Raw genomic sequence first — 27,729 nt, 5'->3', positions numbered from 1 at the left:
CTTTGACATTTTTAATTGCAAATTCGTGGCTGGTTTTTTTGTGCTTTTTTTCAAATTGCACTTTATATCACATAATTTGGAAAGCTTCTACAGTTACAACTTCAAAATAAAGGATCTTCTTTCAGGGATGAAGATGCACCAGCAAAGATAATTGATCCAACTGCTGTTAAACCAGAGGGATGGCTTGATGATGCAGCAGAGTACATTGGCGATCCCAATGCAGAGAAACCAGAGGACTGGTAATTTTTTTAAAGCATTTGATTAGTGTTATTTGTTCTGAAGTTTAGGGTCCTGTACAAATAGTGTTCTTGCAAGATTCTTTCAAAGTCAGCACATCAAGCATTTGTGTGTTTTCGCTTGGGATTGTGTGTGGGTGGTTGTAGTTGGCATCCATATACTTCCCTATTCAGTTTGGTTAAAATATCTAACACTCCCATAATCAGAAATGGGTAGAAGTGCTTGTTTTGTTTAAAAATTTCAAATGTCTGCCATGGAAAATGGTGATGTAAATTTTAATTTAAACATAATTTATACCCATCCAATAAATGGAAAACAAAAAATGAAGAAACCTCTTGGCATATCAAGCAGCATCTGTGGAAAGTGAAGCAGACTGAACTACCCTCTTATTTTCTCAATGTACTTTCTTGCTTTTCCAGTTCTGGCATAGGGTCATCAACCCAATGTGTTATTTAGTTTTGTACTTCCACAGATGTCGCCTGACTTGCTAAGCATTTCCAACACTCTTTTCATTTCAGATATCAAGTGGCTGCAGCTTTTTGATTACCAATTTACCAGTAGATAAACAGGCTATGTGGATGAATGCTTTGTGTTTGAATATTGGACAAATGCAGGCAAATAATAGGTGGTTTCCAATTGTGCCATTTGATGTGAACATTTTCTTTTTTAAACGCAAAATGCATGCATATTGCAGCACAATCATTTGTTGCCTGCGTTCATTATAAATTGAGGTAGAAATAAGGGATTTCAAGTGAAATTCTTCAATTACCTAATCTTTATGGGTTAAGATATGTATACTCCAGGGTACGATGTCTCTAAATTTGGTGAGACAGCGATGGCAAGTAATTGACATCTGAATGTTGCGGTTCTAAAGTGGCTAAGGTGTTTGCATATTTCAAGTTTCTTTGTTTTTTTTAAGTGGCAAAAGTAAAATGATTCTTATCATAGTAACATGCGTGTGGCAATGCACACTGAATGTCCTTTCCATTTTCAGGGATGAAGAGATGGATGGTGAGTGGGAAGCTCCCCAGATTCCTAATCCAGATTGTGAAACGGCACCTGGGTGTGGAGTTTGGGAACCACCTATGATGAGCAATCCCAATTACAAAGGGAAATGGAAGTCACCTATGGTTGACAATCCTAACTACCAGGTATGAAAAATACATTTTTAAGTTGTTCAGCATTGCAGAAAGCGCTTGTAACCATAAAATCCAAGTTTCAAGATAACTGGAGAAGTAAAGGTACTAACTAATGGCGGTGTTAAGTATGGGGTTTGATTAAATACTTTTGGATGGTTGGACTAAACTGAGTGAAGGAGGGGTGGGACTATTGTATAATTCATTGTAATTATTTGTCACTATCCTCTTCAAATTCTGTCTGTGCCGGGGGGAAAAAACTGTCAAGGGGTCTAATCTTCCTAATTGCCTTGAATTCCTTCAAATAGTTTACCCAGTTACCACCTACATTCAAATTAATCTCAATAGACAATAGGTCATTCAGCCCTTCGAGCCAGCACCGCCATTCAATGCGATCATGGCTGATCACTCTCAATCAGTACCCCATTCCTGCCTTCTCCCCATACCCCCTCACTCCGCTATCCTTAAGAGCTCTATCCAGCTCTCTCTTGAAAGCATCCAACGAACTGGCCTCCACTGCCTTCTGAGGCAGAGAATTCCACACCTTCACCACCCTCTGACTGAAAAAGTTCTTCCTCATCTCCGTTCTAAATGGCCTACCCCTTATTCTTAAACTGTGGCCCCTTGTTCTGGACTCCCCCAACATTGGGAACATGTTATCTGCCTCTAATGTATCCAATCCCCTAATTATCTTATATGTTTCAATAAGATCCCCCCTCATCCTTCTAAATTCCAGTGTATACAAGCCCAATCGCTCCAGCCTTTCAACATACGACAGTCCCGCCATTCCGGGAATTAACCTAGTGAACCTACGCTGCACGCCCTCCATAGCAAGAATATCCTTCCTCAAATTTGGAGACCAAAACTGCACACAGTACTCCAGGTGCGGTCTCACCAGGGCCCGGTACAACTGTAGAAGGACCTCTTTGCTCCTATACTCAACTCCTCTTGTTACGAAGGCCAACATTCCATTGGCTTTCTTCACTGCCTGCTGTACCTGCATGCTTCCTTTCATTGACTGATGCACTAGGACACCCAGATCTCGTTGAACTCCCCCTCCTCCTAACTTGACACCATTCAGATAATAATCTGCCTTTCTATTCTTACTTCCAAAGTGAATAACCTCACACTTATCTACATTAAACTGCATCTGCCGTGTATCCGCCCACTCACACAACCTGTCCAAGTCACCCTGCAGCCTTATTGCATCTTCCTCACAATTCACACTACCCCCCAACTTAGTATCATCTGCAAATTTGCTAATGGTACTTTTAATCCCTTCGTCTAAGTCATTAATGTATATCGTAAATAGCTGGGGTCCCAGCACCGAACCTTGCGGTACCCCACTGGTCACTGCCTGCCATTCCGAAAGGGACCCATTTATCCCCACTCTTTGCTTTCTGTCTGTCAACCAATTTTCTATCCATGTCAGTACCCTACCCCCAATACCATGTGCCCTAATTTTGCCCACTAATCTCCTATGTGGGACCTTGTCGAAGGCTTTCTGAAAGTCGAGGTACACCACATCCACTGACTCTCCCTTGTCAATTTTCCTAGTTATATCCTCAAAAAATTCCAGTAGATTTGTCAAGCATGATTTCCCCTTCGTAAATCCATGCTGACTCGGAATGATCCTGTTACTGCTATCCAAATGCTCAGCAATTTCGTCTTTTATAATTGACTCCAGCATCTTCCCCACCACTGATGTCAGACTAACTGGTCTATAATTACCCGTTTTCTCTCTCCCTCCTTTCTTAAAAAGTGGGATAACATTTGCTATCCTCCAATCCACAGGAACTGATCCTGAATCTATAGAACATTGAAAAATGATCTCCAATGCTTCCACTATTTCTAGAGCCACCTCCTTAAGTACTCTGGGATGCAGACCATCAGGCCCTGGGGATTTATCAGCCTTCAGTCCCAACAGTCTACCCAAAACCATTTCCTGCCTAATGTGGATTTCCTTCAGTTCCTCCATCACCCTAGGTTCTCTGGCCCCTAGAACATTTGGGAGATTGTGTGTATCTTCCTCAGTGAAGACAGATCCAAAGTAATGGTTTAACTCGTCTGCCATTTCTTTGTTCCCCATAATAAATTCCCCTGCTTCTGTCTTCAAGGGACCCACATTTGCCTTGACTATTTTTTTCCTCTTCACGTACCTAAAAAAACTTTTGCTATCCTCCTTTATATTATTGGCTAGTTTACCCTCGTACCTCATCTTTTCTCCCCGTATTGCCTTTTTAGTTACCTTTTGTTGCTCTTTAAAAGAGTCCCAATCCTCTGTCTTCCCACTCTTCTTTGCTATGTTATACTTCCTCTCCTTAATTTTTATGCTGTCCCTGACTTCCCTTGTCAGCCACAGGTGTCTCTTACTCCCCTTAGAGTCTTTCCACCTCTTTGGAATAAATTGATCCTGCAACCTCTGCATTATTCCCAGGAATACCTGCCATTGCTGTTCTACCGTCTTCCCTGCTAGGGCCTCCTTCCAGTCAATTTTGGCCAGCTCCTGCCTCATGCCTCTGTAATCCCCTTTGCTATACTGTAATACCGACACTTCCGATTTTCCCTTCTGCCTTTCCATTTGCAGAGTAAAACTTATCATGTTGTGATCACTGCCTCCTAATGGCTCTTTTACCTCTAGTCCCCTTATCAGATCAGGATCATTACACAACACTAAATCCAGAATTGCCTTCTCCCTGGTAGGCTCCAGTACAAGCTGTTCTAAGAATCCATCTCGAAGGCACTCTACAAACTCTCTTTCCTGGGGTCCATTTCCAACCTGATTTTCCCAGTCTACCTGCATGTTGAAATCTCCCATAACCACCGTAGCATTACATTTTTGACACGCCAATTTTATCTCCTGATTCAACTTGCACCCTATGTCGAGGCTACTGTTTGGGGGCCTATAGATAACTCCCATTAGGGTCTTTTTATCCTTACAATTTCTCATTTCTATCCATACTGACCAGGTTTTATTTAAATAGGCCCATCTATTTAGATTAGTGGGGTTAATTTCAATTTGTAGACCTGGTGCGTTGCAGTTATCAGATTTGCATGTAAAAATTCAAGGAATTAATCATTATAATTTGTGAAAGGTTGTTTGCAGGATTATTTCTCATTATGGGGAAAATGGGTGGACCTATATGTTATCTGGTAAGGAATCGGCTTTTGTGTGAGGGGATACAAATACTGCTGCAGGAAGTGTCAAGTGATGCTGAGTTACTGGATCCAGCATCACTTGACACTCCAGCATTTCATTGAGGTATTTAATTTGACCTGTAACATGTATGAGCACATTGGATCATCCTTATTATCTGCAGAGATGTTTTAAGACGTGCCCGTTTGTATGTAAATTGGCTTCTGTAAATTGTACCTATGGGATAGAACTAGTGTACAGGTAGGTGATTGTTGGGCGGCATGGACGGTGGGCCAAAGGGCCTGTTTCTATACTGTACCTCTAATTTAAACTAAAATAAATTTGAAAGGTGCCAGATGAATGAACCTAGAAGAACAGCTCAGATTGCATTTTTGATTTTTAAATATACAGGGTGTATGGACTCCAAGGAAGATCCAAAATCCACATTATTTTGAGGATTTGCAACCTTACAAGATGACTCCAATCGTCGCTATTGGTCTTGAATTGTGGTCCATGACTGCTGACATCTTATTTGACAACTTTATCATTTGTGCTGAGAAGAAAGTGTCTGACCAGTGGGCATCTGATGGATGGGCACTAAAGAAAATGGTGGCTACTGCAAATGAGGTACCTCGTCAGTCTATTATTACATGGTTAATTAATTAATTAATTATTGATGTCTAGTCATAAAATTAACATTTGGTTTCCATGCTTTGTTTAAAGAGAAATCTTGGGGGAACTTTGTCCTTCATTGTTTCCATAAAACATGTAATAACAACTGCATGATATGCTCCCAGGTTTTGTTTTGTAGAACCAAATTAAGGAAGCACATTCTTAAGAATAGAATGATTTTTGCACATTACATCAGTAGCTTGAGATGTGCATGATCATTGCTTTAAATTGTATGTTTTTATCTTGACGATGTTCTCATCTTAACTCTGCACATTACATGTGCCCTGCATGAATGAGCTTGGAGTGGGTCAGTCTGACACTGCAACAGGTCATAGCAACACCATGGCACTTGATCTTGTGCCATGTGTCCAATACAAAAATACTTTTCCTTTGGCATGTATTCCAGGTTGCCCTAACTCTCCAATGCATGGCACAAATCTGTAGATAGTCACTATTGGAAGCTGTTGTACACAATTGGCTGATGCGTTACAATAATAACACTTATAGAAGTACCATTAACTGTGAAGCATTTAGGATGATATGCTACAAAAGGTGCTATATAAAAATCCAAAGTTTCCTTCTAAATACAAGGTAATTATTCTCTCTGCAGGATATCCATTTAGGGTGCCCTGAGGTGTTAAACAACAGGACAGGTCTTCTCCCTCTTAGCACTTATTGTATTTTTTCAAAATTCAAACTGAAATATTGGTGTTGAGTTGGAACAATTGAACAGCACCTAGTAAAACATCCTTCAAGCTTTCATATTGAGCTATGAAAAACATTTTTTTCCCAGCCTAACCAATCAAACTTTAAAATTTCATTTGAAGATCCACAGACTTAAGTGTTTGCCGTGATTTTTGTAGATTTCTGTGCTTTCTATGTGAAGTGGTTTTGGATAGACACATTGATATGGAGGGATACAGATCATGTTTAACGGCATCGTGTTTGGTGCAGGCATTGTAGACAATCTTCTTTGGACATGTCGCTGGTTGAGGGGGATGAGGGGGGATCTTATTGAAACATATAAGATAATTAGGGGATTGGACACATTAGAGGCAGGAAACATGTTCCCAATGTTGGGGGAGTCCAGAACAAGGGGCCACAGTTTAAGAATAAGGGGTAGGCCATTTAGAATGGAGATGAGGAAGAACTTTTTCAGTCAGAGAGTGGTGAAGGTGTGGAATTCTCTGCCTCAGAAGGCAGTGGAGGCCAGTTCGTTGGATGCTTTCAAGAGAGAGCTGGATAGAGCTCTTAAGGATAGCGGAGTGAGGGGGTATGGGGAGAAGGCAGGAACGGGGTACTGATTGAGAGTGATCAGCCATGATCGCATTGAATGGCGGTGCTGGCTCGAAGGGCTGAATGGCCTACTCCTGCACCTATTGTCTATTGTTGGGCCCTTTTGTGTGATGTACTCAGTTTTACGTTTAAAGTGCACTTTCATATTAATTCCATATATCTCATGAGTTTTGTGGACTCTGTCATAATTGTGTTCCAAGTATTCCAAATTGCACCAAATAACAAGTTTTTTGTTTTAATTTAGTTGCTTCGATTTATTGATGTGCATAGGGAAATGGCGTTTTCTTGATGACTATTTTATTATTTACCAGGGTAAATGATATTAACACAAAATAACCAAACGTGAAAAGGTGTGTCTTGGGTAGATAGATTGCTGTAGTTCAAAAAATGTATTTACATTTTAATTAATCTTGCTTTTCTTTATGACTAACTCATCACATTTTACGTTTAACTATTTTCATGGCTCTTATCATCCACTTCAGCATTTTCTTTCTCTGAGTATTGTAATGGTAAAGCTACCTAATGTTAAAATGATTAATAATACAATCAGGTCATTTAGAGAATTAATTCCTTTCATATTCATGGAGATATTGTTCTGGTACAATTTATCTACAGTGATTCTAATCTATTTAAAAAAAATAGCCCTCATGGATATCTGAATAACATAAAAACTGACTTCATGTAACTGACAAGATTTTCATTTTCAGCCTGGTGTGTTGGGTCAATTGACAACTGCCGCAGAGGAACGTCCATGGCTTTGGATTATTTACATCCTGACGGTTGTTTTGCCTTTGGGGCTGATTGTATTGTTCTGCTGGCCAAGCAAGGTAAATACATCTTTGCAAGTTTAAGCTAATGCTCTTGTCTGATTTTTAGGCAGCGAGTAGCTAGGCTTTGGGAAGGTACCAGGTTTAATTTTCTTGCTTGGAGGGAAGTACTTTGGTTGGACTTGGCCACACGCTCCTCCTGGATTAATGGGGGAAGTAGATGATTAAATTCTGATTCGTTATCATTGCAGGAAATGTGAATATCTGCTGCAATGGCTGACCGTCACATTGTTTCCCTCTGCTTGTTCCATCTTAATTCAAGTAAATGCTAAAGTATTGCAAAGGACAGCCACAGAGTTACACCACATGGAAGTAGGCCATTCAGACTGCCACATTCATACTGACCAGTGGATGCTCATCTGTATTAATCATATCTTTTGGCCCTTTGCCCATGCCCTTCCTTCTATGTTTAGGTGATTCAAGTGCTCACTAGACATTTTCTTAGAGCAGTTGGTGATTCCTATGACTGTATATTTGCCTATTTCTGGGCGAAAAGGATTTCCCCCTCTAAATCTCTTGTCCATTACCCAAATCAACTTCCTCCTTTTTCTACCTTTAAGGAGATTTTCCCTTATTGACTGCCTTATCTACACCCCTCAATTACGTCCCCTCTTTCCTCCTGTGCTCCATGGAAAACAGACCTCATCTCTTCAGTTTCACCCCATAACTGACATGCACCTTCAAAGCAACCCTGCTGAATTACCTCTGCACCCTCACCAGGTGAGGTCTGACTAATGTCATTGTCGTATAGTGGGTGTAGCTGCAACTTTAGTCTTCCCAATAAAGTCCTTAAGCTTACCGTTGACGAAGGAGGTGGTGCGATATTTCTTGACGCAAATAACAACAACAGAGAGATCTTCACGATGTTGCAGTTTAGTTAGTCGTTTATTGAAGTAATAATACAAAACAGATTAGTATATCTTCCGTCATTTACTTGTTTGTTTCGTAAGAACTTAGTATCTCACCATCACTCCTTCGTATCATGTTACTGACTTACTAAAACCCTATGTTTAGTTGGCTACTGTGATCACTGAAGCATTACGTCAGTGCTGGGTGAATTATACTCATAATTATGGCTCCTCCCAGTCCATATACGTCAGCCTAATATTATCTCACAACAACCCCCTGGTGTCCAAAAATAATACAGCAGGATACAAAATAATATAATAACATGCTAAGATAGCTAATAAACACAAAATGGCTCCTACAATGGGGAAATAGGACCCATCTCAGCCATGTGCAGGAAAGAACTGCAGATGTTTGTTTAGTTTAGAGATACAGATACAGTGAGAAAACAGGCCCTTTCGGCCCACCGAGTCCATGCCGACTAGCGATCCCCGCACATTAACATTATGTTATACCCACTAGGGAACATTTTTACATTTACCAAGCCAATTAACCGACATACCTGTACGTCTTTGGAGTGTGGGAGGAAACCGAAGATCTCTGAGAAAACCCATGCAGGTCACTGGGAGCACGTACACACTCTGTACACACAGCACCTGTAGTCGGGATCGAAACCGGGTCTCCGGCGCTGCATTAGCTGTAAGGCAGCAACTCTACCTCTGCGCCACCGTCAGTTTAAATCGAAGGTAGGCACAAAATGCTGGAGTAACTCAGCGGGTCAGGCAGCATCTCTGGAGCTTCTCTCCAGACCCACTGAGTTACTCCAGCATTTAGTGTCTACCCATCTAAGCTAGGTTTGTTTGCTGTCATTTGGCCCTTATCTCTCTAAACCTTTCCTATCCATGTACCTATCCAAATGTTATTGTCCCTGCCTCAATGACTTCTGGCATCACATTCTATATACCCACTTCCCTTTGTGTGGAAAAAGTTGCCCCTCTGGTTCCTATTAAATCTATCCCCTCTTAAGCCTGTGCCCCTACCCTGGAGAAAACACCTTTCATTCATCCTATCTATTCCCCATGATCTTACACAGCTTGATAAGGTCACCCCTAGCCTTCTCAATGTCTCCCTATAACTCAGGCCTTTGAGTCCTGGCAACATCCTCATAAATCTCAACTCTCTCCAGCTTAATGGCACATTTCCTATAGCAGGGTGACCAAAACCAAACACAATACTCCAAATGTAGCTTCATGAACATCTTGTGCAACTGTAACATAATGCCCCTACCTCTATACTCAATTCCCTAACTAGTAAAGGCCAGTGCCCCAAAAGCTACCTTCATCCCATATCACTTGTGATTCCATATCACTCCCATATCAAGTGATGTCACTTTCAGAGATCTATGTACTCCTAGATCATTCTACTCTACAACTCCCCAGGCCCCTACAATTCTCTGTGAAGATCCTGCCCTGGTTTAACTGCCCAAAAGCAGCACCTCACACTTAACTGAATTAAACTTCCTCAGCCATTCCCAGGCTATTCTTTTGCTGATCAAGATTCCACTATAATTCTTGATGACTACCTTCACTATCTATATTACCACCTATTTTAGTGTCATCTGCAAACTTACTAATCATGCCTTGTATATTCTCATCCAAATCGTTGATATAGGTAACAAGCAGCAATGGTCCCAGCACCAATCTCTAAGGGAAGTCACCAGTCCCAGGCCTCTGGTCCAACAACCAACCTTCCACTATGCCCTCTGCTGCCTGCCGTGAATCCGATTCTCTTTCCAGTTAACTAGCTGTTCCTGGGTCACATGTGATCAAAGGCACGGCATTTCTTTCTACTGCTATGCCGATGACACTCAGCTTTACCTCCCCCTGAAACCCAACAACCAATCAAATTTAAACAGCCTCTTGCACTGCCTTGAGGACATAAAATGTTGGATGGCACAGAACTTCCTCCAATTAAACGAGAGCAACTCTGAGGTCATCCTATTCGGCCCCCCCGACTCCATCAAATCGATAACAGGCAGTCTTGGAAGCCTATCCTGCCTAGTCAAACCGCATGTCAAAAACCTCGGCGTGATATTTGACTCTGCATTAAAATTTGACAAGCAAGTCAACGCTTCTTCCAACTTCGTACCATAGCTAAAATCAAACCTTTCCTCCAATTCGACGACACAAAAAATCATTCACGCTTTCATTTCCTCCCGCCTAGACTACTGCAACTCCCTATACACTGGGATCAGCCAATCTTCCCTGTCCCGCTTGCAACTGGTCCAAAACGCCGCAGCGAGACACCTGACGGGTACCCGTAAAAGGGACCACATCACGCCGATTCTGGCCTCTCTCCACTGGCTCCCTGTACGGTACAGAATCAACTTCAAGCTCCTCCTATTCACAAATAAAGCCCTAAATGGACATTCCCCCCCTACATCAAAAATCTTCTAACCCACCTCTCTAACTCCAGGTCCCTCAGGTCGGCCGACTTGGGGCTACTCACTATCCCGCGGTCTAGGCTTAAGCTCAGGGGTGACCGCGCTTTTGCGGTTGCAGCTCCTAGACTGTGGAACAGCATCCCTCTCCCCATCAGAACTGCCCCCTCCATCGACTCTAAGTCCAGGCTCAAAACCTATTTCTACTCCCTAGTGTTTGAGGCTCATTTAGGAGGCGCTGTGAACTGTTTTGTATGTGCTGTTATGTTTGAGTGCTACTGTATGTTTCATTTTTTTTCCTAATCAGATGTACAGCACTTTGGTCAACGTGGGTTGTTTTTAAATGTGCTATACAAGTAAAATTGACTTGACTTGACTTGACCTTTCAGAGCAGCCTACCACATGGATGCACACAGAGACTATGTCCATGGCCTTGCCCTCATCAACCTCCTTGGCTGCTTTTTCAAAAATTCATTTGATGCGATCTCCTCTGCACAAAACTGTGATGACTTTCCCGATTCAACCCGTCTTTCCCAATACATTTATATCTTGTCTCTCAGCACCTCCCGACTAATTTTCCGACTGCAGATGTTAGATTTGCTGATCTGTAGTTCCCTGTTTTTTTCCCCTTCGTAGCCTTTAAATAGAGAGACAACATCAGCAATCTCCCAGTCAGCTAACACCACGCCCGTGTCGAGTAATAATTCGTATATCTCAGCCAGGTCTCTTGCAATTTATTCTCTAGCTTCCCAGTGTCATTGGATATATCTGATCAGGCCCGGGAGATTTATCTACTTGCATCTTTGGACATTCAGCACCTTGACTATAAAACAAATTGTCCTCCAGTACTTTGCTGTTAAACTTGCCCAACTTCCCTAATCTTTGTGTCTTTCTCTGCAGTAAAAATGGGAGATTGAAGACCTTGCCCGTCTCCAGTAACTGCAGATCAGGCTATCACTTTGGTTTTCAACAGGTCCCATTCTCGCTCTGGACACCCTTTTACTGAAAGGCTGGTAGATGGAGAAGGCAGATATGATAGTGCCATTCAGAGGCTTTTAGATAAGTACATGGAAGTGCAGGGAATAGAGGGATATGGATCATGTGCAGGCAGATTAGATCAGCATAACTAGGCATAATGTTCAGCCCAAACACTGGGCCGAAGGGCTCGTTTCTGTGCTGCACATTACCATTCATGGCATATATCCTAGCCTGATTTGTACTCCCAAAATGCATTGTTTCACATTTATCAGTATTAAACTTCATCTACCATTTTTTCATCCTGTTTTGTCAACATGTCGTTATTGCCGTGTAGATTGGACTGCCTTCCACACTGTCAGCATCTCTGCCAGTCTTTGTGTCATTCATAAACATGCATCCTACATCCTCACCCAAGTCATTCACATATTATAAACAGCAAGAATCTAACTCTGATCCTATGGAACATCACTAATCATAGGCATCTTATCACAAAATGTTTTCTACCATCACTCTCTGTCTACTTTACCAGTACTGGATTCATCATCATAGATCTCATGGACCCTTTCCTTTTGGACCAGTTTCCCATGTGCAACCTTGTCTAAGGCCTTGCTGAAGTCTGCATAAGCCTCATCTCCTGCATTGTCCTCACAAATGCACTTTTTTATTACCTCAGAAAAAAAATAGTGGCCCAAGATTTACCTTTGACACAGTCAAGCTGGCTATCTCTGGTCAGTTTCTGCCTTTCCATTAACCCTGTCGCCCAGAATTTTGTCCATTGTCTTTCCGACGACTAATGTTGGCCTTACAAGTCTTCCCCATTGCCCAGTTTTGTAACTACAATTTTTTTTAAATGAGAGGAGAGAGAAAGTATGTTGTGGTCTATAGCAGGCTCGCGATACTGTGTACATCTGTGTTAATATTCTGGAAAACTATTCTCAACTACATCTTTCACACTGGAAAGTTTAGGAGATGTACTCCTGGATTGTGATATGTTGTGGCTAAACAATTCTGATCAACTTTATTCAAGAAATAAAAGAGTTCTTGATAAAATGATCAAGAGAGAACATAAATAATTACAATTTTTTAATTAAGAAATCAGACCCTGCAGCTGAGTACAAGAAGACTGATGCTGTGCAGCCCGATGTTAAAGAAGAACAGGAGGAAGATGAGCAAGAAGAAGTGATGGATGAGAAAAAGGAATGTAATAATCTAAAAAAAGGTACAATAATATTTTAATTTGGGTTGTTTAATTTTGCTATTATAAAAGTCTTATAGTGCATACACCATTTGTTGACTTCCATTTGTACTTTGGCAACAGAGTATTTTATTGCCACCTGTCGTAGTTCTTCCAGTTCCTGATTTGCAAACTTGCCTGTTCAAAGTCCATTCGTGGATGAACTGCCAATCCCTTTGATAAAGGTTAAATGTACTAAATCCATCACCTTTGCAACCTGTAGCCTCACACTTCAAATTAACACTTGTTTGCAGCTTCCTTATTTTGTCCTCTTTCTTTATTATAGCTGAGCTTCTGAGGCGCCAACATGAGCACTTTCTTTTTGGCTCTGAATTCCACATCTATATCTTGCTAATCTAGACTCTCCAGGTAGATTCGGGATACACCAATTTCATCTCATCCATTGTGCTTTTTCTTATTGACTCCTATAAAATAATTAGGTATCAAATTCTGAATATTGTATTCAAATCTGCCATTAATACTGGTTTATTATTGTCACTGAAAAAGTGAATAACTTTGTTTCACGTTAAGTCCAGGTAATCCAGAAAGAAAACACGTGGAGAATATAACTTGATGGTAGCCCTCAATAATCATAGTTTACTGTGCTCTGACTGAAATTTGGATTAATTGAAGACCAAGGGTGCATTTATCAACATATACGATCCGTTCATCATGATTCCTCAATGAGGGAAAATTGGCACATCTGCCTTTTTCAAATCCTTAATGTTTTAAGGTCATCTAAGAAATTACTATTCCTATGCCAAGAAATTACTGATCAGTCTTCTCCTGTATTTGAACTTTACAAACCCAATTTTGACCCTAATTCATCCTTCTCAAACCTAATTTTGCTAACTCTGCAATGCATACCTTCCCAAGGTTTACGCAACCTTATTAAAGTGAGTTCAAAATGAATACACATCTACAAGTAGGATTTGACTTGAGTCTAGACAAGCATAAATACAGGTAGCTCAGCGATAGAGCTGCTGCCTCTCAGCGCCAGAGCCCTGGGGTCAGTCTTACCTACGGATGCTGTCTGTGCAGAGTTTGTATGTTCTCCCTGTGTCCGTATGGGTTGTCTCCAGATGTTCTGGTTTTCTCCCACATTCCATGGAGGTTTGTAGGTTAATTGGCTTCCGTAAATTTCTCCGAGTGTGTAGGATGTGAAAGTGGGATCACAGGGAACTAGTGTGCGGGTTTTGGATGGCCAGAGTGGAAATGGGCCGAAGAACCTGCTTCCACCCTGTATATCTAAACTTGCAGAAACAAGGAAATGCAGCTGCTGGTTTACCAAGGAATGACAAATGCTGGAGTCAGGCAGCATCCCTTGAGAACACGAATAGGTAACATTTTGAGTCAGGAGCCTTCTTCAGACATAAATACTTCTCCTTTTTCACTCCAATCCCTTTACTGCAGACTTGCAACCATCCCCATCCTCCCCAAAGTACCTTTGAATACAATTTAATAAATTATTTTTATCTTTACTTTTTGTACCAGGATATTAGCTTTCAAAGTACTTGGCAAGCATAACTTCTTTCCCCTTTTCACTCCAGAAGCTGAAGAAGAAAAAGCAAGTGGAGATGATGAAAACATTGGAGATGGCAGTCAAGAAGATGATGAGGAGGAAGAGGGAAAAAAATCAAAATCTGCTTCAGAGGATGAGGTTAATATTTTGTTCAATTGAGTGCCTCTTGGAAATCTTTTTTGCTGAGGAGTTAACATTAATTTATATCCAACTCATCAGTGCAATATATTTTGGAAACATAAGAGATTGCAGATGCTGAAATCTTGAACAAAATGCAATGTGCTGGAGGAACCCTTCAGGTCAGGCAGCATCTATGGAGGGAATGTATATACAACGTTTCAGGTGGGGTTCTTACTCTAATCAATGTGAAGAAGCATCCCATCCCGAAATGTCCAAAAGGGCCGTTGCATATTTTGAGCATATGCGGATTTCATATGAGGACTCATTTTCATACTCGCTATACTAATCAGAAAGCCATATGATTTGTCTAAAATGAAAAATTTGGGGCTGTTTAATTTGATTATTGATTAACTTATTTTGTTTAGTTGTGATGAGTTATACTAAATGAATTAAATATCAGTTTCTCATCTGGTCACCCAATATCTGCCAGAGAATTCCCATTCTGAACAAATTTTCAAGTTGTGTTGAGCTGGGATTTGCCCATGATAGGCATCTAGAATGAGGAATAACCCAAAATGAACATAAGATTCTGTGTTGTGTGGAGCAATTTGAAACCCACTTTAAATCAGATGTAATAGCACTTGGTTTAAGGGTAGATTAATAAAAAGGGAGGAGCATACTTTAGATGTCTTCAAATGAGTAATACGATAAGCTAACTATGTCGTACCTAATCCTCTGCCCTGTTGTCCACGTTAAAATATTAAGATACAGCCATAAGTATATAAAATTGGAAAAGAGCTTTGTAATTTAATTTTAAAAACCATAATGGTGTATAGCTCTGAATCTGATAGCAATACTCAAGACAGAAGAAGGTGAATAGTGCAAATGAGGTTACTTCCTTTGGCAGTGGCACTTTAACTTTTGTAATCCATTTTTTGCTTTTTTAGATGAAAGAAGCAGATGAAGGAACTGGCTCGGGTGACTGTCCAACAAAACTGAGCCGTAAGAAAAAACTGAGGAAAGAATAAATGCTTTAATACTCTTGGAATGGAGGCATTGTCATTTTCTGGGTGGGCATAAAGCCCTCTGTACTTCCTGAAAGCATGCAGATTTACTTGGCTAATGGCTGAGTGATAAATCGGCCTTGTAGAAGTACCTATCTAATCCTAGCCTCCATACTATTATCTTCCCTGCTTCATTTACAAACCTCAGTCTTCCTGGCAAGAAACAAAAATGCTCCGAAGATGTTGTTCATTTTTAACTTAATCAGAAAGTGGCCTAACACAAATGACCCGTTGGGAAAGGAAATTCTGGTATTGCAAAGAAAGTTGTAGTAAGTATTTGATAACTTTTGTGAAAGAATTGTTAACCAGGGAAATTACAAATATTATAAAATGAAAGGTAGTTACAGTTATATGGTAACATTTGTATTGTATTGAAAGGGGAGAAGCATTGGCATACTTTATGACTGGTATTTGATGTTATTCATTTCAGTTTTCACCCTATTATGGGGAGGATAAATTAACATGAACGCAATTCTAATGTACATACTGTATATGAATTTAAATGATGCAGCTCTTGGCACAACTCCATTTTATCTTTGTTGCCAATGTTTTCTTCCCTAAGTAGATCTCCTCGATTGTATTGTTGTAGAAAAACAAAAAATGCACTGAATTTCTTTGTATATACGAATTGTTCGGGTACGCACAAAGGTGGTACAAATGGTTGTGTTGCATTTTATCTGTACCACTAATGTAAAACATCTCTCGAGATCTGCACTCCATATTATCAACCTAGCTGTGAAAAATTATCTTTCCCCATATTTTTTTTGGTGTGCATGTATATTTTGGTAAATAATTTGTATTACAGTGCAGTGACATTCCTAAGCCATCTCCTGTCTAAGTTTCAATGTTATGAATACAGCGATGAATGATTTAACAGACCCCAATGGCTGCATTTTGGGAGATGAATGGTATGGAGTGTACTGAATTTTCTGGAGTTTTATAGTTTTAATGTTACTCTGAGTTAGCATAATCCATGTTTACACTGATGTTTGCAAATGTACAATTGCTCTTTGAAATAAATATTTAATATAATGGAAATATTTGTGTTGACTACATATTAAATCTATATCTGAGTGAACTGGTGAGTTGCACTGGCAAATTTTGTTGCTGCAGGTTCCAGCATTTGCTATTTCTTGTGAATCCTATCTAAGTATAATTCATTTGAATTTTTTTTAACTGGTATTGTAGGATGGGGAACAAAACTGAAATCCAAGCAACTGAAATTCACCTTAAATACTCTTTTTGGTGTTCCCATTCCTTGATGGCCTCATAAATCATCCTCAACACCAGTATTTGCATTTAACACCCGTGGATTTTTCCCAGTAAACGATTTCTATGGAGGGGTTTTTTTGTGCAATATCTAAAATGTCAGTGCAAGCAGAACAAATTTTTAAAAGCAGCAATGACATGGATATCCTATATATTGCAAGTTGTTTAAGAAAACCCAACTCGTTGACATCCCAATGGGTATCATCAGAATAAGAGACTGTGTATACTGCAAATACCCTCTAAATGAATATCCCTGACGGTACTTTAATTTTGTCAAGTAAGTAGCTATTTATAATTCATTCTACCTTGATCTTTTGACTTTATTTATATAGCATTTTTCATGCAATTGAATGCAGCCCAAAGTGCTTTCCACAAAATCAAACATGTCTAAACAAAAATACAATTTAAGCCAGTAAAGACATAGGCTGTTAATAGCATACAAAGTACAGATTTATATAAAAATATAAAATATAAAATTGAGAGTGTATAAAGACAAACAAAGTTAAAAGCTTGATTAAAAAGATATGTTTTTAGCTGCCATTGAAAAATGTCAACTGAGTGGGCGTCTCTCATAGCCCTGGTTAGGGTATTCCACAGCTTGGGGGTGTGTTTATCAGTTTATCCGTTCTTATTCATAATTACTGTTGCACATTTTTTTCCGTGAAGTTTTCAAAATTGACAGCGAGCAGTAGAATGGTAAGCAGTTAATCTACTGCATGCCATTTTTCTATTACTTTTTTTTCTAATTACTTTTTAAGCTTGCCCTATTCTGTGTTTTCTTTTTGTAATCTAAGTTGGTGCCATTTTAGGAGGGAGAGAGGATAGCTATTTTTAAACTATGGCATGATATTTCCATCGTTAAGGTGCATCTGGCGTTTACTGTCTGGAGCCCTGACCTTTATTGTCATGATTGGGGACCAGTGGTAACACACAGGAATGATAGACACGTGAAGATTTGAAGCAGGGTTTGTCATGGGCTGGTGATAAAGTCTCAAATTTAAAAATTCAGTGTCTTGACTTTTTTGGGAATCACTGGCAAGGCTGCTATTACCTATCCTAATTATCTTAAGTATTGGTGATTGTTCACATTGCACTTCTGCAGTCCATGTGGTGAAAATGACCCACAGTGCTAGTTGATTATAAATTCAGAATAAGCCAAAAGTTTGGAAAAAAGAATCTGTAACAAGTGAATGGCCAAGACTGGGAGTATTTTCTTTAGAGTTTTTGTGACGTTGGCCTGTTTTGGAGTCCTGATGACTTTAAGAAATACATACGAACATTCAACCGCTTGCGTCTGCTCCACCAAACAGCAAGATTGGAGCCCCTCATACCTCTGCGCCACTTTTCTGTACAGATCCCTCTAATGTGGAAGGGGGTAGTTTTGTTTTGAGTAAATTGAATCTCCACTGTTTGTAACACACCTGCATTCAATCCCAGTGTTTCAATGTTTCTGCTGTTACTTCTTGTCAGTCCAGCTACTAAAGGGCACTACAAAGTAAATTGGGAATAAGCTATGTAACAAATTGTATCATGGGAAGAAGCCACCGCTGTCAGGCTTTCCTTTGACTTATTTCAGGTTCCTAGGATTTTCTTTTGTAGCTATATATAATTAAGACTGATTTAAGTAAACGCCGATGTATTTACTTTAAAAGCTTCATTTCTCATGGTCATGTTTTTTCATTTTCAGTGGTCCGTACAAGTGACTGAAACACAACTACTCTGCATTGGAAATGCCAAATTAGCACATTTGAAGCAAGTAGGCTATTTTTTAATACATCTTGCATTAACTTTTCATGGTACGGTTTTAAAATCAAACACATGTTTCCAATTGATTCAGGACCAGGAATTACATCATACTAACTTGTAAACACATTATTTAAAGTTATTTCTTTAGTTAATGGCAGATGAATGAAACATGACTAGATTAGTCGCCTGATCCAAGAACACTACTTATTAGCTCCTCATTACCAAGAATATATTGCAATCCCCACTATGTCTGGCATTATTGGCACCTTCCACAGATGCACCCTAGTCTTCTACGGATGTGCCTCCAGTAACATTGAGTTAAAATGGTGCTCACAATTAATTATCCTTTGAGGAAATATAAAATCTTTACTGATGCACAGGTTTTTTTACTTACATGTTTGACTTTGCTGCTACTTTTTTTTACTCAATCACTACATTATAGAGATATGCAAAATGGCTGGTTTCCCAACCAGTAAGGAGGCAATGAAAATCGCCAAACTTGAACAGCCAGGACAGCATACCAAAAAAAAGGATGAAGTACTTCAAAGTTTCGTATTACACATTGTGATTAAATTACTCATTAAATGAATACATTTGGGAGTAGAATCTTGGCCTGCTGTAGCAAACATTGATGAACACAAATTGACAGATTGACTAACATCAAGCTAAACTGCAATCATTGACTTCAGTTAAATGGATTTGGTGTGCACTATTCCCTTCATGTCTTTTGCCATCTGTCTGAGAATAGACATCATCCCAGGTGCCTGCCACATCTGTTCTGTTGTTGGTTAGGAGAATGACATCCTGATTACCTCTTCTGACATCAAACATCTAGAATTCTCAAAGCAGTCATAATCCTTCCATCCTGCTTCCTGTCATTTATGTGGCTGGAGGAAACCCAGCTTCCTCAAATGCCATCTTTGGTGATTCTGATAATGTCTTGCCATTGTACAATGGGCTCTCCAAATGGAAATGTACAACACATAAATTGCTCCTTACAACCCACTTACTAGTCCATGCTGACTTTACGTCAAGATGTAAACTTGCCATCTTTCCATCTTACCCTTACAGGAAAACAATGACTTACTACTTGCTTTTAAATACCTCTCACTTATCAGATGTTTTCCCTATCATACCCTCAGCAGTTTTTCCAGTCTATCTCTCCCAGCTCCTGTCATCCATTATGGAAATCTGCCTTCCCCCAATTTAGCACCCTAACTTGATGACCAACTTTATCTTTTCCCATGGCTACCTTGAAGCTACTGAACCCATATCGCTGTTCCCCAATGACTTCTCCACAAACACTTCAATCACTTGTCTGTCGTCATTTACTAAAGATGTCCAATACAGACCCCTCCTTAGTAAGAGTCGACAAATTGTTTCAAAAACCCCTTTTGAATGCAATTTACAAATTCCTGCCCATATAAACCATAGCACCAAGGTAATCTCTGTCAATATTGGAAAAGTTTTAAATCTATCACTACAACCTGATTGCTTGTACACTACTGTGATCGGCCTACATATCAGTTCTTCTAATTTCCAATATTGGAAGGCCTATATTATAACCCTATTAAAATAATCACCCATTTTATATCCCTAAATTCATGTAGAAAATAGCCACTAATTAATCCCTCTAAGATATCTGCCCTAGATATTGCTCTGTGCAACACCCTTTCCTCTTCTGCACCTGCCCCAATCACGCCTGAAATCTCTGTGTCACTATAGAGCAGAACACGAGTCCTGCCCTTTGGCCTTGTTTCCGTGACTGCAACAATATTATTTTTCCATATGCTGATCCACACTCTCAACTCATTTATCTTTATCTGTGGGGTTCCTTGTATTAAAGTAAAGGTAGTAAGACAAATACATTTACTGGCAACCTCATGCTTGTCTTTGCCTACTCTTCTCACTGGACTTGGATGTTCCATTTTTTTTTACACATGAGCCAGCCTTGCTGCCCCGTCATTCTGAGTTCCATTCCATTGTGTGTGGAAGGTGACTATGCCACAGCACACAGCACCTTAATACTTAAATGAGATATAATTATGAACAGTGAAATATTTCATTGCTTTGCACCAAATTGGAAAAGGACTTGAAATATTTCCAGCCCACCTCTTTTGCATGAGCCATTCAATTAAGTCCCATCTGTCTGTGTGAGTGAAAATTAAAAAATAACAAGCATTATATTAAACAGTGGAATTATGCTGGTGCCTGACCAATATTAAACCCTCAACCAACAGCGTTAAAAAGAGTGAAAGGTTAGTTCTGTCTTTCTGGCATTCTTCTGCAACAAATTGGCAGCAACATTTTGCTGATAAAGAAATGTGTTTCAAAACTAATTCATATATTGCAAACTGCTTTCCACATCCCAAGCATATGAAAGGCATATGCCTTTTCAGTCTTATCAAAGAGAGCAAGAAAATGTGCTCATTGAAGATTTCATACTTAAATAAGGGATATCATTTGTTTGGAGGCAATTAAATAGGATTTCCACAATATTTATTGCAAGTTATTCCTAATTTTGTATCCATCAGTTTGTTTTTATTGCAGATGGGTGAATTGTTTGTTCACAGATAGTACCTGAACACCATGAGAAGTAATGCAGGATTTAAACATGTATTTGTCAATGCCTTTATTATATTATCACCAACCTTTTCTAATGGACTACCCATCAATGTACACAGTAAAATGGAAAAAATAACAATTGTATAGATTACTCAGCTAAAACAAGTAAAGATAGCTTAAATTCCGGTCATTCTATCAATTTCTATCATGAATAGCGAATTCAGAGTTTCCTAGATTCCTAGACTTTAGATCACACCAGGGCATGTGATTGGGCTTTAATTCTTCAACTCAGAAATAGAGCCGTGGCAGGACTCTTCTATCCAGCTAAATTCACATCCTTTGCTAAATGGGAAATCAAGAATCTTGGGTCCTGGAGTCCCTAGCCTCCCTTTAAACATTTCTATGCTTTTTCATTTCAACTACTCTCCGTGGCACATATCACCACCTTGAGAGAAAAGGTTCTTCTGAATTTTCTATTGGATTTCTTGGTGACTATTACAAATTCCTGCCCATATAAACCCTAGCAACAAGGTAATCGCTGTCAATATTGGGGAAAGTTTAAAATCTATCACTACAACCTGATTGCTTGTACACTACTATGATCTGCCTACATATCAGTTCTTCTAATTTCCACTATTGGAAGGCCTATATTGATGAACAAATGGAAACATTCCCTTTTCATCCACTCATTTAAAACTTTTCATCATTGGAAAACCCTCTTAAGGTTAGCCTTCAGCATTCTAGTAAATGGCCAACTGGCCCTGTGAACTACTATGATAACGTGTCCTTCCTACACTACATTACCTTATGTTCAGTCTCCACTCTTTCCCCTTCAGCTGGTACTGTGGTGATTTGTGACTTGGACAGACAATAGGATAGGATGCGCATGGAGCATCACTTTGGGACTTCAATCCTCCAACAGATTGATGATCTAGTCGTTTCATCCAATCCTCTCTTACAACTGAGGTGTTTTTGGTCAAAAGTAAGTACATTTCTCAATTTCCTTGAACTTATCAGGTTGTTAAAAGTTTCCCTCTGTCAATCGGCCTTGACATTTGTCATGGAGCTAGTCAGTGCCATCACCACCTCCCACCAGGCTGGCTCCCTCAATGCTTGTGAAGTGTGGACCGGCTAAGCCACTCATGCATCTTCACCATTCCTCACTCACTTGAGAATGTCCAGCAGCTCCCATCCACAACATTATATACCCTCCTGTCAATCGGCAGCAGGATGGCAATGTTCAGAAGTACTTTCAGACTGCTTGGCATATTGATCAGGAGAGTATTTTAAAGTATTCAATATTCAGTGCTAAGAGTTAAACCAATTTGCAACATGCTCTGATCATCCCTCTTAAAATGACTTATTAAAATCAGGCTCACTTATATCAGCCAATTGCAGTGTTCTTAAGAGAATTTGCCATTCACTTAAAACTCATGTAATCAAAATTATATTTATTGAAATCAATCAAATAAAAGCAATTGAAAACAAGATGTCCAAACTGTTTATATTTAAAACATTTTGGTTAAAACTTAAGCATTAGGTCAATGAAATACATCAGACCTTAGGCATGATTTAAAGAAAGTAAAGTGTTCTCTTACCTTTGAATCATCTACAGAAAGATTAAGTGGCTAAACCTAACTCTGAACAAAACCCACCAGGCTTGAGGTCTGATGGTAAGGAAGTGAGTTTAGACAAAACTTGAGCTATAACTGCCAAAAACATAACTGCAAATTAGAAATTCTGTACAATTTCAAGCATATTTTCCTGGTATATTGTCCCTGGTGTGTAGGATAGAACTATTGTCAGCATGGACTCGGGCCAAAGGGCCTATTTCCACACTATCTCTAAAACTAAAAACTAAAATAACTTTTCTGGGTTTTTTTAACATAAATTTTTGTTTCTCATTGAGTGAATTAAAAAATGTGATCATTTACGCATGTTAGACATGCACTTCATGTCACCCTCACATTGTCACAATGAACGACTCATAAAGGATACAAGACATAGGAAGAAGGATGGGCCATTGGCTCTGAAGCCATTTCTGGCATTCAGTAAGATCATGGCAAGTCTTCCACCTCATCCACTTTCCATCTATTCCCCTGCACCTGATTCCTGTTCTTGGGGCATATCATCAACTCAGATATACAGAGATTCTGGTATGCTTCCATTCATGCGTACTTTCTCTACTTTCACCCTTTGAGTAGGCCATTGTTCAGAGAAACCTACCTTAAAACTATTAAACCACCATGATCTGTTGTCTAGACTGCAAAAATAAATGTGAGAGTAGAATTCACAGTTGCCTTGTAATCCTACACCATGACTCAGGCAAGTGGTTGCACTGTGCACCACTGCATAGCTCACACTCATCAGATATGTCCCAGACCAAGATTCAGTTAGATTTTACAGGCCCTCACCATGCAATGCCTTCAGGTTATTAGTATTGCCAGTCTTGATGGATCACTTAACAAAATGGGTTGAAGTCTTCCCCTGCCAACTCAACACACAATAATACATTTTTTGTATGAATGGTCTACAGCTGGTGAAAACCAACCCAGGAGTCATACTTCACTGCGAAAATCTCTTCAGACTTCCAACAACTTAGGAAAACTTTCTAATTGCCCCACATAAAGACAGCTAGAGTATTAAAAAGAATAATTAAAAGCCATGACAAACTGCCAAGCACAATGCCACCCTGATGGGCAGAGGAGTGACCCCACATTGTACCACAGACAACAGCAGCACAGCTGATAAATATTCCAGCACACCTCTTTATTCCATCTCCAATCGCATCACTGCAAGGAAAAGCCAATTAGAAAGGTTAAAGTAATGATTCTATACATTTAAAAAAACCATATGAGCCTAAGGCCCTGCATGCTGGTAAAGGCAGGGAACAAATTCAAAGATATTTTGACAAATAAATCCAACCAGGCAGGAGATGTAGTTAAGAATTATCTGGCTGATGGGTCCCTCTCTCATTGTGGACATATGATCATAAAATCATAAGATATAGGAGCAGAATTAGGCCATTTGGTCCATCGCATCTGCTCCGCCATTTGATCAAAGGTGATTTATTTTTCCCTCTCAACTCCATTCATCTGCCCTCCTCATAACATTTGATGCTCTTTGAACAGCCTAATCAAGAACCTGATTTAACAATACCCAATGATTTGGCCTCCCCAGCCTTCTGTGGCAATTAATTCCACAGATTCACCACCCTCTGGCTCAGAAATTCCTCTGGCTAAAGGAATTCCTCCTCATCTCCATTCTAAAGGTAATTCCTTTTATTCGGAGGCTCTGGCCTCTGGTCCTAGACTTGCCCACTACTGGAAACATCTTCTCCACACCCATTCTGTCTAGGTTTTTCTTGGCCTACCCAGGCCTCTAAACCAAATTTAAATGCAAGATAATGCAAGATTTAGTGCAGCACACTGGCGTAGCTGCTGTGCACAGTGTAAGAGACCTGGGTTCGATCTGTACCCTTAGTGATGTCTGTGTGGTGGTTGCATGTTCTCCCTGTGAATGCATGGGTTTCCTTCATGTTCTCCCGGTTGCTCCCACATCCCAAAGACGTGTGAATTCATAGGTTAATTACCCTCTGTAAATTGCTCCTAATGTGTAGGGAAAATGGAATAACTTTGTAGTAGTGTGAATGGGTGATCAATGGCCACCATGAACTCCATAGGTTGAAGGGCCTGTTTCCATGCTGTATCTCCAAACTAAACGTACAAAAAGGAATGCTAACAGTTAAAGACTGAAAAATAGAAAACCACACATTTTCTGCTGCAGCCATCTACTCATCACAAGATTCTGACTTCAAGCTTCTGACAGGATGAATCGTGCTCATCAACACAACTATCCATCTTCCCAAAACAAGGACTAATCATACTCTCCAACAGCACTTCTACATTTAATCCTTAGAGAATTAAGGAGGACGGATGTGCTCTAACTGTTCTCTGCTGCAACTGAAGGGGATGTCCTCATGGATGTCAGAACTCCAGGGAAGCTGGCCTGTGGTTTGACCAGAGACTGTCACCATCTTGTGACAATGAACTATGGACAGATGGAGCCTAAATAATGCAAAATACATACATCTGAAAAGAGTAAAATATTGTCAGTGCGAAAGCCTGAACAATGAGAATAATCTGGTGAGGATGACTCAACAGAATGAGTAAGTAGAAAAGGAAATAAACTGTAAGAATGATGATAATGTTGGTAAAATACTTGTTTGGGTATGCTCTTGCTAACAGTTCAAGGGCTTGCCTTGATCGTGCCAAAAACCCTTGTGTGGCTACTAAAGGTGTCTGATCAAGTACGTACACATGAACAAGTAAAGGGTGATTAGAGGTTAATTGGGAGATCACGATAATGATATCATGTTTTAAATGTGGGTAAGCGTATGGGATTTGGGTTACTACATAGTTAATATGCTGAGAATTTGATTACAAATGAATAGAATTACATTCATAATCTCAATCCAGTGTATTCCTGCTTATGATACAGCAGTTGAAATTGTGAAAGGGGAGCACCATGTTACATTTTATTTTGGTCATACAACAACAAAGTAATAATGAAGTTGCATTTTAATTTAATCCCCAAGAGATCACTGAAATATTTTTTTAAATGTTTTCCAACTGGAGATCACACCTATAAGCCAGCTATCTTCCCCTACAAAGAGAGCAAAATACAAAATCTGTCGCAGGGTCCAAATAGGACAGCCAATATAGTTTAGTTTACTTTAGAGATACAGCACGTGGCCACTGAGTCCATGCCGACCTTCGCCAAACACACGTTTGCACTAGTTCTATGTTATCCCACTTTCACAGTCACTCCGTACACACCAGGGGACGATTTACCGACACCAATTAAACTACAAATCCACACACCTTTGGGATGTGGGTGGAAACCGTAGTACCCAGAGGAAATCCACATGGTCACGGGGAGAACGTGCAAACTCCACACATACAGCACCTGTCAGGATCGAATATGGGTATCTGGTGCCACCCGTACTTTTAAATCAAGACAGAAACGAGGAACAAATTAAACTGCTGCTTTGACAAAGGCCATGTCTGGAGAAAGTGTACAAACGAGATATGGGGAGGTGACCTGAACAAGCCCAAAGATAGAGGAAAGACATGAGGAATGACATGGCAGTCAGTTCCTTGAGGAGTCATCATTAAGATACAGCAAACCTTCATTTTAACAGATTTTGGTTATGGCACCTGACCTATGACGGCTGCCCAGTTGGCGTTGCCTCCCCGGGCTGTCTCCATGCTGCCCCGTTTCCAGGCCGGACCTTCTACTGCCACCGCCGGCCCACACTGCTGTCTTCTTTGGCCGCTTCCAGGCTGCGGTTACCACCTCTTCTGCCACCTACCTGCGTTCCGGCCACCTGCGGGCTGTGACCAATGACTGCTGATCCTCGTCTCTCTCCCGGCGGCCAGCGGGCCGAGGCCATCAACTCACCTGGATTCCAGGCCCAGTTTCTCACCGAGAGTTTGAAGAAGGGTCTCGACCCGAAATGTCACCTATCCACGTTCTCTAAAGATGCTGCCAGGTCCATTAAATATAGTTTTGATGCCTAATAGGACAGGCAGAGAGTTTCCAAAGACAATATTAACGTTGGCCTTGACCAAACGGCCTGATCAGTTCAAGGTCGACCAAAGAAAAAACACCGTTGCTCACTGTCTTGCTGCTTGCATTGAGCCTTACAAACACAGGGCTGCTTGTTTACCTGGTGTTATGTTGGTGTCATATTTTGTGCATTTATGTATTGGAATAATTACTGTAATTATTCTTTCTCTTTTCCTGATTTGTGGAATACATTCTTTTTACAGCCAAGTAAGGCACAATTGACATAGTAAGGCTCCAGGGTTCATTGTATTGGCTTCAATCTTCTCATGCTCATTTAAAAAAATACTACGAATGAAATTGTTGAGGAAAAACATTTTAAGACATTGGATACAACTGAAATGTTATTTACATTAAACATGTTGCAACTTGAGTTAAGGATAATTTGCTTTAGATTATTGTATTCAAGTGCATCGTTTAATTAATCAAGCATACACACCGATCAGCCGAAACATTATGACCACTGACAGGTGAAGTGAATAACATTGGTTATCTTGTTACAATGGCATCTGTCAAGGGGTGGGATATATTAGGCAGCAAGTGAAGTCAGTTCTTGTAGTTGATGTGTTGGATGCAGGATAAATGGGCAGGAGTAAAGACCTGAGCGACTTTGACAAGGGGCCAAATTGTTATGGCCAGACGACTGCATCAGAGCATCTCTGAAATGGCAAGGCTTGTGGGGTGCTCCCGGTCAGCAGTGGTGAGTACGTACCGGCAGTGGTCTGAGGAGGGACAAACTACAAACCGACGACAGGATGTTGGGCACCCAAGGTTCATCGATGCGCGAGGGCAACGAAGGCTATTCTGTCTGGACCGAACCGATTGTGGGAAGTCGACAAGCCTGTGGAGGGAGTGTGATGCTCTGGGCAATGTTCTGCTGGGAAACCCTGGGTCCGGCCATTCATGTGGACGTCAATTTGACATGTGTCACCCACCTAAACATCGTTGCAGACCAGGTACACCCCTTCATGGCAATGGTATTCCCTGATGGCAGTGGCCTCTTTCAGCAGGAT

At 40.2% G+C, this 27,729-nt stretch overlaps 1 protein-coding gene across 2 annotated transcripts in view; it reads left to right on the top strand.

Annotated features, from left to right (window-relative positions):
• Positions 1 to 16,540, top strand: part of LOC144596501 (calnexin-like) — a 38,126-nt gene extending 21,586 nt beyond the window's left edge. For both annotated transcript variants that reach the window (XM_078404854.1, XM_078404865.1), the window contains exons 9-15: positions 126 to 239; positions 1,232 to 1,388; positions 4,921 to 5,136; positions 7,185 to 7,304; positions 12,661 to 12,787; positions 14,353 to 14,462; positions 15,392 to 16,540. In XM_078404854.1, the coding sequence (XP_078260980.1) occupies positions 126 to 239; positions 1,232 to 1,388; positions 4,921 to 5,136; positions 7,185 to 7,304; positions 12,661 to 12,787; positions 14,353 to 14,462; positions 15,392 to 15,472 (925 nt within the window). In that variant the 3' untranslated portion in view covers positions 15,473 to 16,540. The remainder of the gene's footprint in view (positions 1 to 125; positions 240 to 1,231; positions 1,389 to 4,920; positions 5,137 to 7,184; positions 7,305 to 12,660; positions 12,788 to 14,352; positions 14,463 to 15,391) is intronic.
• The last annotated feature ends 11,189 nt before the right edge of the window (positions 16,541 to 27,729 follow it).

Source organism: Rhinoraja longicauda, chromosome 1, assembly GCF_053455715.1.
Source record: "Rhinoraja longicauda isolate Sanriku21f chromosome 1, sRhiLon1.1, whole genome shotgun sequence".
In the NCBI taxonomy this organism is placed as follows: Eukaryota; Metazoa; Chordata; class Chondrichthyes; order Rajiformes; family Arhynchobatidae; genus Rhinoraja; species Rhinoraja longicauda.
The sequence above is the reverse complement of the archived record's forward strand: the minus strand, read 5'-3'. Positions and strand labels throughout refer to the sequence as shown.